Genomic DNA, 16743 nt, shown 5'->3' on the forward strand with positions numbered 1-16743 from the left:
GGATGATGAGGGTTGCTGACAGGAAAAATGTAGGGAGCAGGGGGGTTGAGATGGTATAAAGTTGTGAGAGCCGGGGGGGTTTAAGTTAAAAATATGTGAGAGCAGAATTATGGGGTGCTGACGGTAGAAACTTGGGAGATGGGAGATGGGGGGGTGGGGGCCCTTTTCCTGCTCATTCATTTTTCACTAGGAGGTTAGTGTTACCAGGAAGCAGTGCTGAATACCAGGCACCAGAACAAAGCTTACCTAAAGCTGTGAGGGGGGTTGGGTGTTTGACGGTAAAATACATTTGAGGAGGCGGATTGGGCTGGTGCGTTTTGCTGCGGACCCCCTACAACTATCTCACGGACCTCAGTTTGAGAACCACTGTGTTAATGGATATATACTAATCATGCGTCACAGATGAGAGGTTTTGATATTGATTTCTGTTGTTTTCTTCAGGGATGTGGTGATCTTTATTTAATTCTCTGTTAACAAACCTGCATGTTAGTTTTGCAAACGTAATTTTTCTATATAAAAATATAAAGTACACATTTACATGTCCCAGACAAATCTGGTCTATATGCTGTAAAAATATTTTGATTTAAGAGCTCTTTCAATTGTCTCATAGTGGTTTAGTATAAATTAGTTCAATTTTTTTTATTTTAAAATGTACAAATTCAGTTTTATTGATCTAAGGGCAATAAAACTACTTCCCTATTCTAAATACAATTTGTGCCTTTATTAATCTCTCTTTTCTGATGTTATCCATTTAAAAGAAATTGGCCCCCTCTCTCTGCTTGTTGACATTAGCCTTTTTTAACTTGTCTTTATAGTTATCCAGCCAAAAAAGGCCATTGATGTAGACAGCCCCAGCTGTGTGCTGCAGGGCAGCAGATGACAGATGTGTAGTGTGGGTCTGGGAGGGGAGGAAGGGTGTGACAAGGCAGATGAGACAATAATCAGTGGGTGTGAAAGATGATGAACTTTTAAAATAGCTTTTTCTCTGGCAAGAAATAAGTATTGCATACTGGTTTTCACTCAGGCCTTCCTGTAAGGGTTGTTTTTCAAGTGGCGAAAACAACAAGACAGTTTCTGAAGTTCCTTGTTTGTTGGTCTGTGTTTTTAGCTTCTAAAGGTTTCTTTCAGATTAACCCAGGGTTTTCATATTTGTATAAGGTAAGTCAATCACAGCAGAGAAAACCCACAATATGTACTTGACATTAAGTGGACCCACCATTAATTAAAAGGTTTAGTTTAGAGCTGGATTATTGTGAAAGCAGAAAATGATCCATTCACGCGCACATGGGGCAAGACAAGTATTTACAGCCAATCATGTATTACATCTTTGACAAAAGGTACAGATGGACAGGCAGACATAGTGTGGTATGTGGGCCTTTTTCTTTTTACTTTGATCTGACAATATACAGATCATCTGCTGGCTCATTTACCCACATTAAAGAATCGGCCTTTTTGTATAGTTCATTGTTTTCTCTTTCCATTGATGTCTTTCTGCAGGCAGTGGATTTAAGAAAACCAAACTAACAATGTTTTGCATCACTAACATGCCTTGAAATGTCTTTGATCGTACCGTTTTACACCAGGGGAGGGAAAAATTGGTAAACTACCAGCTGAGGTGTAAATCCACACTATATAGAAACATGAACCATCCCACTTTTCCGTTCTGAATGTGTTTGGCTATTGTATCATAGTATGCTCAAACATTTGCATGCCAATGTCCCAAATCAGTCTTTTCAGGCACTATGGCCACTAGGTTTAGCAACTCAAGCTTCTTAGATGTTAGTATTTCAGTGTCGGTTTAATCTTCATATATTGAGATGAAAAGCAGATCCTGTCATCTCTAACATTTGATGGCACCCGCATTTTCCTAGATATACACCTGAATCACCTGTTGGGAGTAGGCATGATGTTTCTGAGTAGAAGAAACAAGCACAGGTTTGTAGTTTTCTGTTGATCTAAATAGGCTAGGCTAGTTGAGTAAATGTTTCTTCCCAAAGCATTTGATAGCAATACCATCATACATTCCCAAAAAAGTTTATTCAGATGTATAATGCAGTTACACTTCATTATGAATGTGCACATATTTTTGCAGCTTTTGCAGCACTAACTTGCTCTGACATTTCTTTGATCGTGCTATAGAGTGCCATTAATGGGCCTCTCTTTAGCAGTTTATCAATTAAGTTACAGGTCACTGAATTAAAAAGGTTAATACATTCTGGGTAGTATAAAGCACCCAATCCAGGTTATTCAAGCCATTTTCATATAGCATTCACCAATACTCAAAACTACTGTATCCCCATTTGCCTAAAAGAGGAGGCAGTGTATCTTGGAGGGAACAAGTGTAAAAATAGTCAACTGTTGACAACAGTCATCAGCCATGCAGTACACCAACATATGGGCACAAGGGGGGCCTATTGCCAGGATTATATTAATCAGTTTCTGCCTTCATCGAAACCTTTGTCCCCATCAGAAAATAAAATATGCTGTATTAAATGCTGTCCAAATACTAATGAGATGGTCTGATTAAACCCTTTTAAGCTAGGAATGTCTACTCTTTCTAACTGCATTGAAACGAATGGTAAAAGATTTAAAATGAGCACTTGAAGCTCAGTAGAGAGTTAAAGATTGCGCATTGTGATGGTTAGGGAGTGAGAAGACATATGGAATCCTGTTTACAGAAGCACACAGGCTCTCTTAGGTGTGGTTGATACTGTTTCTTAAGTTAGAAATGGAAGACGGCAACAGGGGTGGAGCAGGTGTTACATGGTCTACAAACATACAAACCCAACTTACTGATAACATGCATCTGCAAGGACAGTAGAAACGTCTTGGGCAACATCTTCCGAGTAGCAAGTCTTTATGTACAGCTTTGTACCATGAAAGTAGTACCATGAAATGCTGTATGATTTGTGAAGAAACACCTCGGCTTCTAAGTGAGTCGTGCAAATGTTGACCAAAGCCAGAGTATTTCTGCTCATGCATCAGACAACGCAGTTCATGGGGTTACTGTCAGTAGGGGAACTAATGTGTGAGGGTGAATATTAAATGTACGTTAACTTCGTAATTGGGGTTGTACTTAGTTAGCCAGAGGTTTAAGATTTAGGTTCTGGTTGGATTTGTTTTTTTAGCATTTTATATTCAATGAGCTGTTTGTAGAGCTTACACAGTCCATGAGCCATATCAACAATAACTGGCAAATAAAATAAATATGCAGTGCCTGGAGGAATACCACAAATGTACCTCACCACTTCATGGAGGCAGTGTGGAGTAGAGGTTAGGACTCTGGAGTGGAGGGTTGTGGGTTCAATCCCCAGTTGTGGGACACTGCTGTTGTACCTTGAGCAAGTTACTTTACCAATGCCCCGTTTCCACTGGCAGATGCGTCCGGCCCCAGACACTTAAACGGGTGTTTCCACTGGCTTAAGCGTCTGGACCCGTCCGGTTTTGTCCGTCACGCCCACTAAGGAAATACTTCACTTTCAGAAGCGGAGATGTGTGCTCGACTTGTAGACAGACAGAGAAGAGATCAGATACATTATGTCGGAAGATATAATCTCAAGTGCCGTGTGGGATCACAAAGAAATTAGTTTTATTATAGCACAATGGAGTGAAATCCACATACAGAAACAATAACTGGTTACAGTTAATTAGTTAATTACAATTACAGTTAGTTACAGTTGCCCTGGTTAAGGATGTCTGCTAAGTAAATTAAAAATAATATGGCAAGAAGTGTTTGCAGTTACAAATCTGTAGTAAGAGTAATAGGTTAATGGAGTCAAGTTGTGCCATTTAAAATGCATATCTACTAGCATGTCTTGATGATTACAATAATAATAAATAGCAAATATTTATTTTTATTGTTGCACATGGAAACGTTTTCTTACGGTAATGTAATGCTTGTCTAAATATAAAGTTGTCTATACACGTTTAGCTCTTCCTAATCTCTCTTGACATAAATGTGTATGTATTAAGCTGTCTCCAATCATGCAAAGCCTAAAGAATAAAATAGACACAAAAGTCCTCCCACATCAGGCTGTATCATTCGCAGTGTTATTTTCTGTTTGTTATTAAAATGAATCAAACCAAACCCACAGTCGCTCTGCTCCTCCACAACAGGGACGGACTTGCTACAACACCCTGGTTTTACAAAAAGCTCTGGGACGCGTCTGGCATGGCACGGCGTGGCACAGACGCTTAAGCCAGTGGAACCGAGGCACTAGATTGCTCCAGTAAATGCCCAGCTGTATAAATTGGTACAAATGTAATGTGATATGTTGTAGTAATTGTAATTCACCCTGGATAAGGGTGTCTGCTAAGAAATCAGGTAATAATAATAATGGAGGTCATTGAAAGGTTGTCCAACCTCACTAGAACCATGTCATTAACCATTTCCTTTGACCTGGCATAAATTAGAAGTACCTAAAACTAGTTCGATATGAAATAACCAATGTTCTGCCTCCACTGTGCCATTCTTTTTTTAGGCAGTTGAGTTCCTGGGAGCCGGGTGTGATTTTTTTCCAATATTGATCAAGTTCACCCCATACAAGCTGTATAATGTAAAGTGATTTCTGTTGCACTGTGGATGTACCCTGATGCCCCTTTAGTAACCCCTGGGTGGTTGTTGATACCCTGCCAAGACTGGTATTCATTTAGGCGCACCTGAAGCTGCATGAAGGCTTTCCTTTTTCTGAGAATATCTCCCCTGCCATTGTTTAATTTTGCTATTGAGCCATTCCAAATCCAGCTGCACCACTAATTACATAAGGGATTTATTTTGCCATGTTACATTTGCCAGCAGGTGTATGTATAGTGACTTAAAAACAAGGATATTTGCCATGTGTAATGAAGTTGGGTTCATTATTGGTGCTTCACCAGTGGAAATGGAAAGTACAAGTCTTGTTTTACTTGTTTAGCCAAAGCTAAAAAAAAAAAAAAATGTTGGTGTCAGGTTTGCATGTGGCAGGTGTGAAAACTGAAAAAACTGACCCAAAATAAATTGCATAAGAAAACAATTACTAAAATGGTGACACAAAAAGACAAAATGGGTCTGCAAGCTTTTGTTCCTGATCGTCCCAGTCCATCCGATCTTGTAGCTATCTTCAGTCTATTGCTAAATATCATAATAAAGCACTGATACTCGCTTCTGGGGCAGGGCTAAATTAAAACTTTGATCAAACCACTGGTATCAAACTAAAAACTTGTTTGTATTTTCAATTAGCATATGTTTTTTTTTTTTTTGAAAATTATTGTATTTTATTTGGCCCCTGATCTTGGAGAGCTTCAGCCCTGTCATTAAGTAATTAAATATAGTTGTTCAATCTATTTGATTCCAGTAAGCAATAAGGAGCTCAGTTGAAATTAAAGTCACTGTGGCTCCCAGAAAGAGGACAGAAGCTTGAATCATACTAGCACTCCAGCCTACCTGCCATTCTGCAAGAAGCAGATTCCAAACATGTCGCTTAATGGCAGGCTTGTTCTGCAGGGGCATCTCGCTTCTCAGAGTGGAGAGCAGACCCTGGCTACTTATTTTGGAATTTGAGTTTGGTGGATGGGTTGAGGGATCCATTTAATCTGGACTTCATTATCGTTGTTTTTGAGAGCCCATTTTATCTCAGTCTTTTCATTACACTAATATCCTCTCTTTGCAACAAGAAGAACACCAACACCCTGCACTGTTGTGGTGTTACGGCCTCCTCTTTGCTCAGACCACAGTAGCGGCCAGACGATTTGACCCTCTGTGACTAACTGCTCATCACACAGGGCACATTTTAAAGCTTGTGACAATTTCCAGTTGGCTTTTATTATCTTTACAAATGCATCTCTTCCTTCGAGACAAGCCACTGTCTCATTATTCATACTGCAGTCACCATCTGTTTTTTATTTTTGTGTGTGTATATATATATATATATATATATATATATATATTATTATTATTATTTATTTTTATTTTTTTTGTATATTGCTGTTCATTAGACTAGATAATGGGTCTAGAATTGTTAGAATGAATTAATTTTAAAACCCTATAGTTATATAGTTTTATTTTTTTGTATATTGCTGTTCATTAGACTAGATAATGGGTCTAGAATTGTTAGAATGAATTAATTTTAAAACGCTATAGTTATATAGTTTTAAAAATCATTTCATTCTGTACAATTTGTACACAAACAACAAAACCATTGACAGGAAGCAGTGCAGGAAGCCCATTCCGAATACTATAATTAGTGTTAAACTGAGGAATTGTCTAAAATATGTTGGTTAATTATAGCTTGGTAAAACAAAATCTGTGATTTAAGAATATTTTCTGCCTTCATCATTATTAAAACAAGCCTTAAACTTGGCAAATATTACAGTGTTTGAACTGCATTGTACATGATGTTTATATATGTATATAATCAGTCTCTTATCATATGTGTTACTGAACAGTGCGGTGCACAGTGATTGAGTAATACAATGAGGAGTAATGCAATATAAATAATGTTCTAATCGGTCTGATATGATTTGGTTGTTTTTTGCTTTATTTGAGGTTTAAAGGCAATGAATAATATTGTCTGGCCAGCAGCAATATATATATATATATATATATATATATTTTAAACCTAGGTGTCTGCTGGTATATACCCACTGCACACAGCTGTTTAGCAGATTGTCAGTATTGCTGACCTGCTGTGATTTTAAGCATATGCTCCCTTGGTGGGTAAGTTGGCTCTGGGTAATCAGAAAACTGGGCATTTTCAAGAACCTGTGGCTTTATCTTTCAGCCTCCGAGAGTGACCTCCAGAATAAGCGGTTGAAGCTGGATTATGAAGAAATTACACCGTGCCTGAAGGAGGTGACCTTGGTTTGGGAGAAGATGCTCACCACACCTGGGAGGTCAAAGGTCAAGTTTGACAGAGAAATGATTCACATTGCAATGGGACAAGGTAATATGGCATTCTATTGTCTGGAGTCCTGCATCTTACATATGCATTCATTTTATTTTATTAATATTGCATTTGTACCAGACGGGCAGTGTCCCCCCCAGATGCAGTTAGGTTACCCACTGCATTGCATTTAAAGTGACTACTTGGCAAAATTGAGCTTTTAGATTATAATACATTCCACATGTAGTAATTGTTGTGTATTATTTTTATTAGCATTATTATTATAATTATTTTTTATTTGTAAGATATGTTCTTGTTTCCTACTTACACCTCTTTAACACAAGCTTCTGTTCAAAAATCATCTGAATCCACAGTATGCAGTGTCTGGACTGTAGAGGGTGGGGTCAGCTCAGAGATACTTGGCGTATTGCCCATAAAATACCCCTGTAGCTGACCAGGCGCCTGTAAGACCGGGCATTATCATTTAGGGCTGTGTCTGTCTTCCTGTTACCACCCTAGCTCAACTGTTCATGTCCAAAGATCACAGGGAGGAGGAGAAATCATGCTTGGCTTGCCTTGCACTTGTCTCATGGGACAGCCGTGAATCTCTTCCTAGCTAGTGCAGGAGGGCAGTGCATCAGGATTAAACCCCACTGTCCCTGTTAAATATTGTTCAACTCCAGATTTGGTTTTTGGAAACTGTGAATGCGGTTTAAAAAGAAAAATGAAATATAAAGAAAACTTCTGAGACTTCTGAAAGCTGACTGAAAGGAAAGACACATTAGTAGTTAAAAGGCCATGAAACTGAAGAAAAATCAAACGCTGCTTCAAAAAATGCATCATAAATTTGAAAGGGAGGAAGGGAGTGGAGTAGTAAAGAATACTTCTGTTGGAAAGGTGAAAACAATATTTGTGTTACAAAGGGGAATTAATTCCTACCACATAATCGTTCTAACAAGTGGCCACCCTATCCACCTCTGATTTTAAACAGGTTGGTAAAGTCCTCAAGCCGTTCCTACCATCATGCTGTATATAAAGTGGGGAGGGTCCATTTACCAGCCGTCGAGGAGGAAATTGTTTATGTGTGTGCAATGATTGGCTGCCCCTATCCATGTCCTGGCAGTCTGCTTACAGAAATCTGTTAGAAGCTCCCCTGTTTATGTATTTACTTACTTATTGATTCATTTTAAACCTATTTCTTCTTATTTCAGTCCATCATGACACAATTAAAGAGCACGGTCATTGTCGAGTTCAGTCGTTTTCACATCATTGCTAGAAGGGATGTTTTTACCACTTTACATACCAAAAAAAGGCTCCTTTTTTGTTTTGTGTTCAATACATACATGTGTGGAACCCTTCAGAGAGGGTATGAGTGATCTGGTAATTTATTTTTATGTGGATTTAGTTTATATTCTTACATGAATGAAGAGTGCACGTTATCTCTGTCTTATGCAATGAAGCGAGCTGATGCAACCTTGTTTCTGGCAGGGGTTCCACGGCATCACAGAGGGGAGATCTGGAAGTTCCTGGCAGAGCAATACCAGCTTGTTCACCAGCTGCCAAGCAAGCAGCCAACCAGGGACACACCGTACAAAGAACTGCTGAAGCAGCTCACCTCCCAGCAGCATGCAATACTCATTGATCTGGGTGAGTAAAGCAGGAACATACTGACACGGTATGTGGGATAGGTCAACAATCCTGCTCTGTGGACATACAGCCCATTCTTGGCAAAACATTTGTAGGGGGGACCCTGACATTACTGGGAATCAGTTGAGAGTTGTCAACATCTGCTTAAAATTTAGAAGAAACTGATAATGATTATAATTTATCGTTAATTTGTTTAATTAAGTTAATAATCGTGGCAATCATCACTGGTCACGAATAACATTGTGTAAGTGGCACACACAAAATACCTAGTATTGAATTCCTTGAGTCTTTCTGTAGAGCTTTTTTGTAAGCACACAATTATGTGGGCTTTTGCAGGTGCTGTCTTTAGGTTAAATCCACTCATTTTTAAGGAATGTTTTAAGAATGTTGGGTCAGCAACATTCCTTGCATTTTATAATTTTGCAAAGACTGTTCTACTCATCTTTGTACTAGTTACGAATTGTTATTATAAGAAAAAAACGAATGTACAAAAGTCAATTCTTATAGTACACACTGTTTTATACCTCTTTGTTAGAATTTTATGTTAATCAGGATATTTAGCAGTCATGAGATTTTATCAAATTTTGAGAGCGTAGAATAACTTTGTTTTGGTTTTGATGGAGACATAATTTTGTATTCTAACCTGGGTAGATTGAATCTTGTTAGATTAAAGAGAGGGGCTGCTTGACAAGTAGGAGGTTTTGACGGATGTATGTGTAAGGCATTTATATGACAACATGAGAGACATTTTAATTATTGTCTGTTTCTGTCTGTACTTTCGAGAATGCTATCAGTCTTATTCTGACAGCTGTTTTTGGTTTTTCTTAAAGTGACTTTACTGTACTGCTATGTTTTATATTCCATTCAGCCTATTTTTCGTTTGACAGTGCTGACCGAAAAATATATGCTTTGCCAAATATAAATAGTTTTAGAACGTCAGATTATACCGCTGGACTTTTTTTTCTCTGTGTAGTAAACGAAAAGTAGTGGAAATGAAAAAGACATAATTTTCTCCTTTCAAAAGTAGTAACCTGACTACACCAGTTAACTTTCCTTCAAAGATCAAATAAATACTTGCTACAAACTATTGTGGTATTATAAGCGAGTATATGGAAATATAATTTATTACACTGTTGCATTGTACTTTTGGCTTGAAAGAAAGTCTACACCACCTTGAACATTTTTCACATTTTGTTGTCAGTGCCTCAGAGTTTAAATGAATATATTTTCCCCTTTTTTCCCAAAACCATTCGTCCCAGTAGTGAATTAATCCAGCTGTCTTAATGGACCCCAGCAAATCAAAACCTTGTTTTGTTTCTCATGCACAGTCTTCTCTGTTTAGGCTGTGTAATGTCGTATTTCCTGAGCTGTTCCTCTGTTTACGCAGGTCGCACGTTCCCAACACATCCGTATTTCGCTGCCCAGCTGGGCGCAGGGCAGCTCTCCCTCTATAACCTGCTGAAGGCTTACTCTCTCCTGGACCCGGAGGTCGGTTATTGTCAAGGCCTGAGCTTCGTGGCAGGAGTCTTGCTGCTTCACATGAGCGAAGATGACGCCTTTGAAATGCTGAAGTTTCTCATGTATGACATAGGCTTAAGAAAGCAGTACAGGCCTGACATGATAATCCTGCAAGTATGTATTTCCATTTCCAGGAACCATCAACTCCTAAAGATGACACTGTCTCATGCAATTGTGGTCAACTTTATTCTCATAAGTGGTGCCATAGTGGTATGAAGTCGATTTACTTGCATTTTCCCTCCGTAAGGAGTACCTTAATTGTTCAGTCAGTTGGAGAAGTCAGCAGACAAAACTGATTGATAGATTTTAAGTTAATTTAACCAAGTAGAATGTCATCCCAGTACTTTTGACCTAAGTGTGATGCATGTTTCTTCTGATTGTTGCCCTCTTCCTTATTCAAGCCATAAAGTTCAACCAGCATTAAACAATCACACAAAGCAGAGGAAAATTAAAGGAAATTTGAACTATCCTGTTTGTTCAAACATCCATGGCAAAGCAATGTAAATGTCAGTGGGTCTGCTAAAGAGACCCTGCATAAAATAAAGCAATAAAAAGCTATTCTAGAATTTTGAGTTTTCCCTGGAAAAAAGTAAATTGGTAACAAGTAAAAATCTGAGATGTTATGCTTGTATTGTGATTACATGAGTGGTTTGCTTTTGGTATGTAGTATCAAAGACACTTTCCAGAGCTGTTGTATGGTCATCTTTCCCCAGATCCAGATGTACCAGCTCTCCCGCCTCCTGCACGACTACCATCGAGACCTCTACAACCACCTGGAGGAGTATGAGATAGGGCCCAGCCTGTATGCTGCTCCTTGGTTTCTCACCATGTTTGCTTCCCAGTTCCCCCTGGGTTTTGTTGCGCGGGTCTTTGGTAAGTCAGGCTTTCAATTTTTTATTTTATTTCTCCTCCTACAGGACCCACTCTGAAATAATTTCTATATTGAGCGCATTTAATTTATTTCACAAAATACTGATTAATATTCTTTATGCTCAGAATTTTTTTTGTTAACTCCTTTGAAATACCACACAGCATGAATTATTAGGAAGTTTGTGGGAGACTTCAACTGGGCTATCGGCTGCTGCTTTTTTAGTTTCAGTCCGGTGGTCTCCATCCCAGGTTCTGGAGAGCCCCAGTCCAATTTGTTTGACATCTTTAGGAAGGTCATAACTCAGGGTGACATTTAGAATATATTTTAGTTACTCACAAATTAATTCGGGCACCTGGGTGGTTAAGAGAACTCTGCTCATTGAAGGCAGAAGGCGTTTCAGGTGTTTTAAATTAATTCTCAATTACTGAGACTACCAGGCCACCTGCTTGACTGATCAGAATTAAGGGTTTCCACGTCTTTATAAATTAAAGATTTAAGATTGTCCTTCAGGCTGCCCATGATATGTTTATTTTCACATTTTATTTAATGGGGTTGTAATGCTATTTTCCCCTGAGTGCTTCTAGCTGAACAGTTTTTAAAGTGACCTCAAAATTCTTTGTTTTTTTTTTACTGAAGTTGGATATCACTGAAAATAATCTAAAGCAAAACACAGTATGGTACACACCCATATAAGAGGATATGCAGATAGTTGCAGTGACACCATTTGTTTCTATAGCCCCTTTAAATGATCATGTTATTTGTAATAACTTGTAATAAAATTTGAACTTTTCTTGCATGTTTCTTTACATCAAAAATCAAGTCAAATGTTTCCATGTAGTAGCTGGAATTCGAGTAGGATTTTAGGATTAGCTGTTTAACTCGTTAGTCTGGTGTTGAAGGTTTTTAAACATTACAAAAGCTGGTTTTATAATACATTAAATATAAATAAAGGAATTACAGTTTTCTATAATATTTATGAAAAATAACCTACAACCACCCCCCCCCCCCTATTTTTACCTCTAAAGAAGAGTTATTCTTGGTGTATATGCATCCTTACACAAAAGCAGTTTTGTTGTGGAAACCTTGTCTGCTTGGGCTTTGCAATCGATCTATTTCAGCAGTCACACTCACATTAATACTGATGGCTGCAGTCCGTGCCTTGGCATCCCTCCTTTTACTACTGAAGTGTGGCTGAAATCACATTTTTATGCTTTTAATTAGACAATAGATCTTTGTTTACTGCATTCCTCTCAAACAAGTAAGGATGTGTTTTTAGTCTCTGGTTGAGGCATGGCAGCTCCAGACCCTGCCTCAGCGAAAGCTTTAATAAAGCAGACCAGGTTCAGCCACTGGCTACATGATAAATAGTAACTGAAGGCACCATAAATAATACATTTTGTCAGGGCAGAACTTGAACTAATGATCCTCTAGATGTAGATCTACAGTATAGTCTCTTCGCATGTTATATTGAGACAGCAGGGGATTTCTGTTATATTAAGAGACGTCTCTGCCTTGAGTACACGGGAAGTGTGATAAATCCACAGTGTTGAGTCACGTGCTGCTTTAACTGGGGTCAGCAATGTTGCACCAGTAGGAAGCATGATGAGAGGCTGATTTGTAGTGAGTAGCTGTTAATTCCTGAATAGGATGTGAACCAAGGACCCCTAAAATTCCCCAAATACACACACCCAGTCTGACTAAAGTGGCACACCTGTAGACTGTGACGCATTGCCCCTTTGAATTATTTTAATAATTATTCAGTGTTCATGTGAAAGAGGTGCTAAAAGTATGGTAGCTGACTTCTGTGAGTCTAGAAACTTTGAGAGTGGAGGTTTCCTTCTTATAACCTACAATTACATTCAAATTCTTATCGCCCTCTTCGGTGCAGCTCTAGGAATGTCATTTTAGTTCATGTGATTTTCTAAAGATGGTTGTGGTCTTGAAACTAAAAAGACCTGATAGTTAAAGCACAACGGCAAGAGTCATTTAATGGGTTCTCACACTGTTATTCCACAGACATGCTCTTCCTTCAAGGTGCTGAAGTCATCTTCAAGGTTGCTCTCAGTCTACTAGGAAGCCATAAACCACTGATTCTGCAACATGATAACCTGGAGGCTATTGTTGACTTCATCAAAACTACTCTGCCTAATCTTGGCTTGGTTCAGATGGAGAAGACCATTATCCAAGTATGTGGTGTGTGTGTGGAGCTGTGAGAAGTAGGTCAGAGGAGTGAAATACTTGCCAACAAAGGTGTGTCCACATGAGGGGAAGAGATGTGGTTTGCAGCATTTCATTAGACTCACGCGATCTTACATGTGCTTTTCTGACCTGCTTTGATGTCTCTGGACGGAGGAACATCTGTTATTGTTTCTTGTACACTTGTTTGGTGACTGTTAGATCAGTTGTTTTTTCTCTCCCAATGTAAAATTACTGGAAGGCTGCAAGGATATGGGTGCATCTGAACAGAAGCATAAAAATGCCACTGATTATTAAGGAAATACAATTAATTTTATGTACCATTTCAGTCAGTGATTCTAATTGTGTTATAGTAAGTCCTTTAGTAAACTACTCAGAGGAAGGATTCATTTTTTATTTTTTTTAACCTCAAATACCCTTTTTTTTTTAGTTCCCCTCCTTTAGTTTTAACAAACTAGACTTGCATCAAAGCAAATTCTCTTCACATACTGAGCTTAGTGCTAACTGAAAGCTTTTATCCTCAGGGTGCCAATACCTTTTGTCTCCCAAAGTGTTCCCTCGAACATCCACCCACCTGTTCTGATGTGATATCGCCCAGTGTCTGCTATCTGAGAAGATGTGCTCTTGGCGTGTTGAAACAGAACCATTTCATGCATAACTTTCCAGCGTGTCTGAGGCACTGAACCTAACATGCAAATTGTAGTCGCTCCTCTACGTTTCTGTTGGCAACAGCTGCAGAAACGGCTCCTTTTGTGCTGCTTCACTGCATTGCGCTCAAACGCCATCCATAGGGGTTTCTTCCAGTGATTTCTGTAGATCTGATATTCTGCAGCTGTTGATGGTGCCCTGGTTCCTCCAGACACGTGTGAAAATTTAATCTCCTGTAAAAGGAAAATTCACCCAGGGGATTATTTATTTATGTAATATATTTAATTTCTCAACACAAACATGAATCAGATATCACATTAAACCATTGAATATAAAAGTTTTCCTTTTGTTCTCATTATTCCTACATCGAGCAAGTTAGACTCGGCCTGGTAATAGCTGAAGAAACGTGTAACTGGAGAGAACATGCAAGGACTAGCCCTCTGTAAATAAACGATAATTTCATGCTTCACCAGTGGGGTGTGTTCCCTGCAGTAGTCTGTAAATCAAAACTGTTCTTGCTGCAGCTTTAAAATTGAAAACTTTAACCTTTTAATCTAAACACATAATTTAAAAGTAAGGTAAAATGCTGCTAATCCATGTTTTGAGAGCTTTAATCTTTAAATGGAGCATACAATGAAAACTTTAACAGTTGAATGAAAATTCAAGATATGGGCCATAGATAAGCACGGTGATGTTTCAGCATATAACCTGTCCCTTCGTATTTCTTTAATTATCACAAACATAAGTGCAAGATTTATGATGTATGACCTGAATCTGTACGGTGATCTTTTGTGAAAGGTAAAGAAGTTATGATTGCTTCATTTTTTAAATATCTTGTTTTCAAACAGAGAAACTAAAGAGTGGAAATTTTTTATTCTTAATGTGGGTAGTGATGGACCCTCCTTCCATAACGCTTTTCTTTCACCTCATTAAAAAGAGTGAGCAGTGGGCTTCACAAAAAAGTAATTAACTTGCTAAGATGTCGCAAGTCCAGTTCTCTAAATGGTCTAATGGCTTTACCCAAACTGTTGCTGCTTTTTCCTCAGGTGTTTGAGATGGACATCTCCAAGCAGCTTCAGGCCTATGAGGTAGAATATCATGTCCTACAGGATGAGCTTATGGATTCGCCATCGCCTTTAAACGAAAACCAGAAAATGGAAAAGCTAGAGAAGACCAACAGCAGTTTGCGGCAACAGAACCTTGACCTTCTGGAAGAACTACAGGTTTGAGCAGTTTGATTGTAAAGAATATCCTGGAGAAACTTTCCTAAGGGGGTTTGAACTGCTATTAATTAAGCTTTTTTGTTTGTGTGTTTAATTCTAGCTGTTAAATGCTTTACTTGATATACACATTCAAAGTGTAAACATTCAGAAGTATTAGGGATAACCTTTTAAAAGTGCTAGTGCTGCGACAGACACTCATAGTACATAGGCCCAGCTGTTAAAAGCAGGTTGCAATGGCACATGGCTAGAAACGTGGGCACTCATCCAGTTGGCTCTTTGGAAACTGAGCTTACTGAGCAACAGAGAAGGGAGTTGGCTTATATTACTTTTAGCAAGACATGTTACACAACGGTGGTTTCTTGTAATTAATTGAAGTCTAGAAGCAGTTTAATTTGTATTTATGCATAATAAGAACAACCTGCACATGCGATTTACTGGGGGAAACTTGAGATCTGTCTTTGTGAAGAGCAGCGTGTGCCGAGACTTCACACCCAAACCCGCCCAAATAGGTCACGTTCTTGCACAGTTTATCTTGGGTGAGTCTGTAGCTTTGACTTGTCGGACAGCTTAACAAATGCTTCCGGCCTTCTGTTTGAGTCCTTGTCGAATGTATTTCGTTTCATGTTGTTGGACAAAGTTTCCCACTGAGAAGCTGAACTGTGTCCGGTCTCCTTCCCTCTAGGCAGCTCACGCAAAGATCCACAGCCTGGAAGCCCGGGCGGAGAGCCTGGCCAGCAGCGAGGCCAAGCTGAAACAGGCCATGCACTCGCTGGAGATGGAGAGAGTCGCTCTGCTCGGTACCGTGGCAGAGCTCAAAGCACGCATGAGTACCTTGGATCTGCCCAGCTCTGAAGACCAGGAGAACCACCAGTCCTGATTTCATTACTTTTACACAGTGTGTGTGTGTGTGTGTGTGTGTGTGTGTGTGTGTGTGTGTGTGTGTGTGTTCTGGAGGGTGGGTCAAGGGTGGAATGATTCAGTTCAATTTAGAAAGTGACACAACAGCAGGAAGTGTTTTTTTTTGTTTTTTTTACCCGACACTGTTCTGCTTTTGTGGCCAGTGGTAATATAAACGGACATTTAATCTGTCTAAGGCCACCCCCACCCTATGCGAGAAGTTCACGCAAAACAAGCACTGCTATAGGTCATCGGCTCAAGCAGCACACCCCAGTGCGTTTGTATAACACTCCATCTTAACCCTTTGTTACACTACACGCAGCAGAAGCATGGAATGTCAGTTGCTTTGAATGAGTGGTAGAAAAGTGGTGTGTTTCTCATGTAGGGATGTTCACCACATTGTATACTTTCAAGTGTAACTGACCTTGCACTTGCACCTATTTTTTTTATATGCATTTCATATTCTTTGTGAGTGAAATCACAGTAAAGACTCGTTCTGTTTTATGGTCATTGTCAAGTTTTCTTTTTTTGTTGTTAATGGTTTTATTTATTCTGACCCTTTTTTCTTTCTAATAAAGGGCTTTTCACAAGACAATCTTATTAAAACTATACAGTGCTGTACCACAGATTGGCATTGAATGATTCTTTAGCACATTTATGGGGGGGGGGGGGGATATCAAATCTTTCAATTTGTACAATCATTTAATGAAGCAAGTGACTGATATTTTTTTTTAACAGCATTGATATGGCATATTGACTTATACAGCTTTATAATTGTGAAATCCACACAATGTACACCTAGTTATTATATATAGCCGCCGTCAAAGGTGAGCTGCTTTATTTGCAATCACTGGAGTCCAGACACTCAAGTTGTATGTGGGCG

General features: G+C 38.9%; 1 protein-coding gene across 4 annotated transcripts in view; it reads left to right on the plus strand.

Annotated features, from left to right (window-relative positions):
* The window catches only part of tbc1d1 (TBC1 (tre-2/USP6, BUB2, cdc16) domain family, member 1), a 67077-nt gene extending 50593 nt beyond the window's left edge, over window positions 1-16484 (plus strand). For all 4 annotated transcript variants that reach the window (XM_066720468.1, XM_066720469.1, XM_066720470.1 and 1 more), the window contains 7 exons: window positions 6759-6920; window positions 8349-8507; window positions 9895-10139; window positions 10739-10898; window positions 12913-13082; window positions 14787-14963; window positions 15646-16484. In XM_066720468.1, coding sequence (XP_066576565.1) covers window positions 6759-6920; window positions 8349-8507; window positions 9895-10139; window positions 10739-10898; window positions 12913-13082; window positions 14787-14963; window positions 15646-15840 — 1268 coding nt within the window. In that variant the 3' untranslated portion in view covers window positions 15841-16484. The remainder of the gene's footprint in view (window positions 1-6758; window positions 6921-8348; window positions 8508-9894; window positions 10140-10738; window positions 10899-12912; window positions 13083-14786; window positions 14964-15645) is intronic.
* Window positions 16485-16743: the final 259 nt, after the last annotated feature.

The sequence above is a fragment of the Amia ocellicauda genome, chromosome 13 (genome assembly GCF_036373705.1).
Source record: "Amia ocellicauda isolate fAmiCal2 chromosome 13, fAmiCal2.hap1, whole genome shotgun sequence".
NCBI lineage: Eukaryota > Metazoa > Chordata > Actinopteri > Amiiformes > Amiidae > Amia > Amia ocellicauda.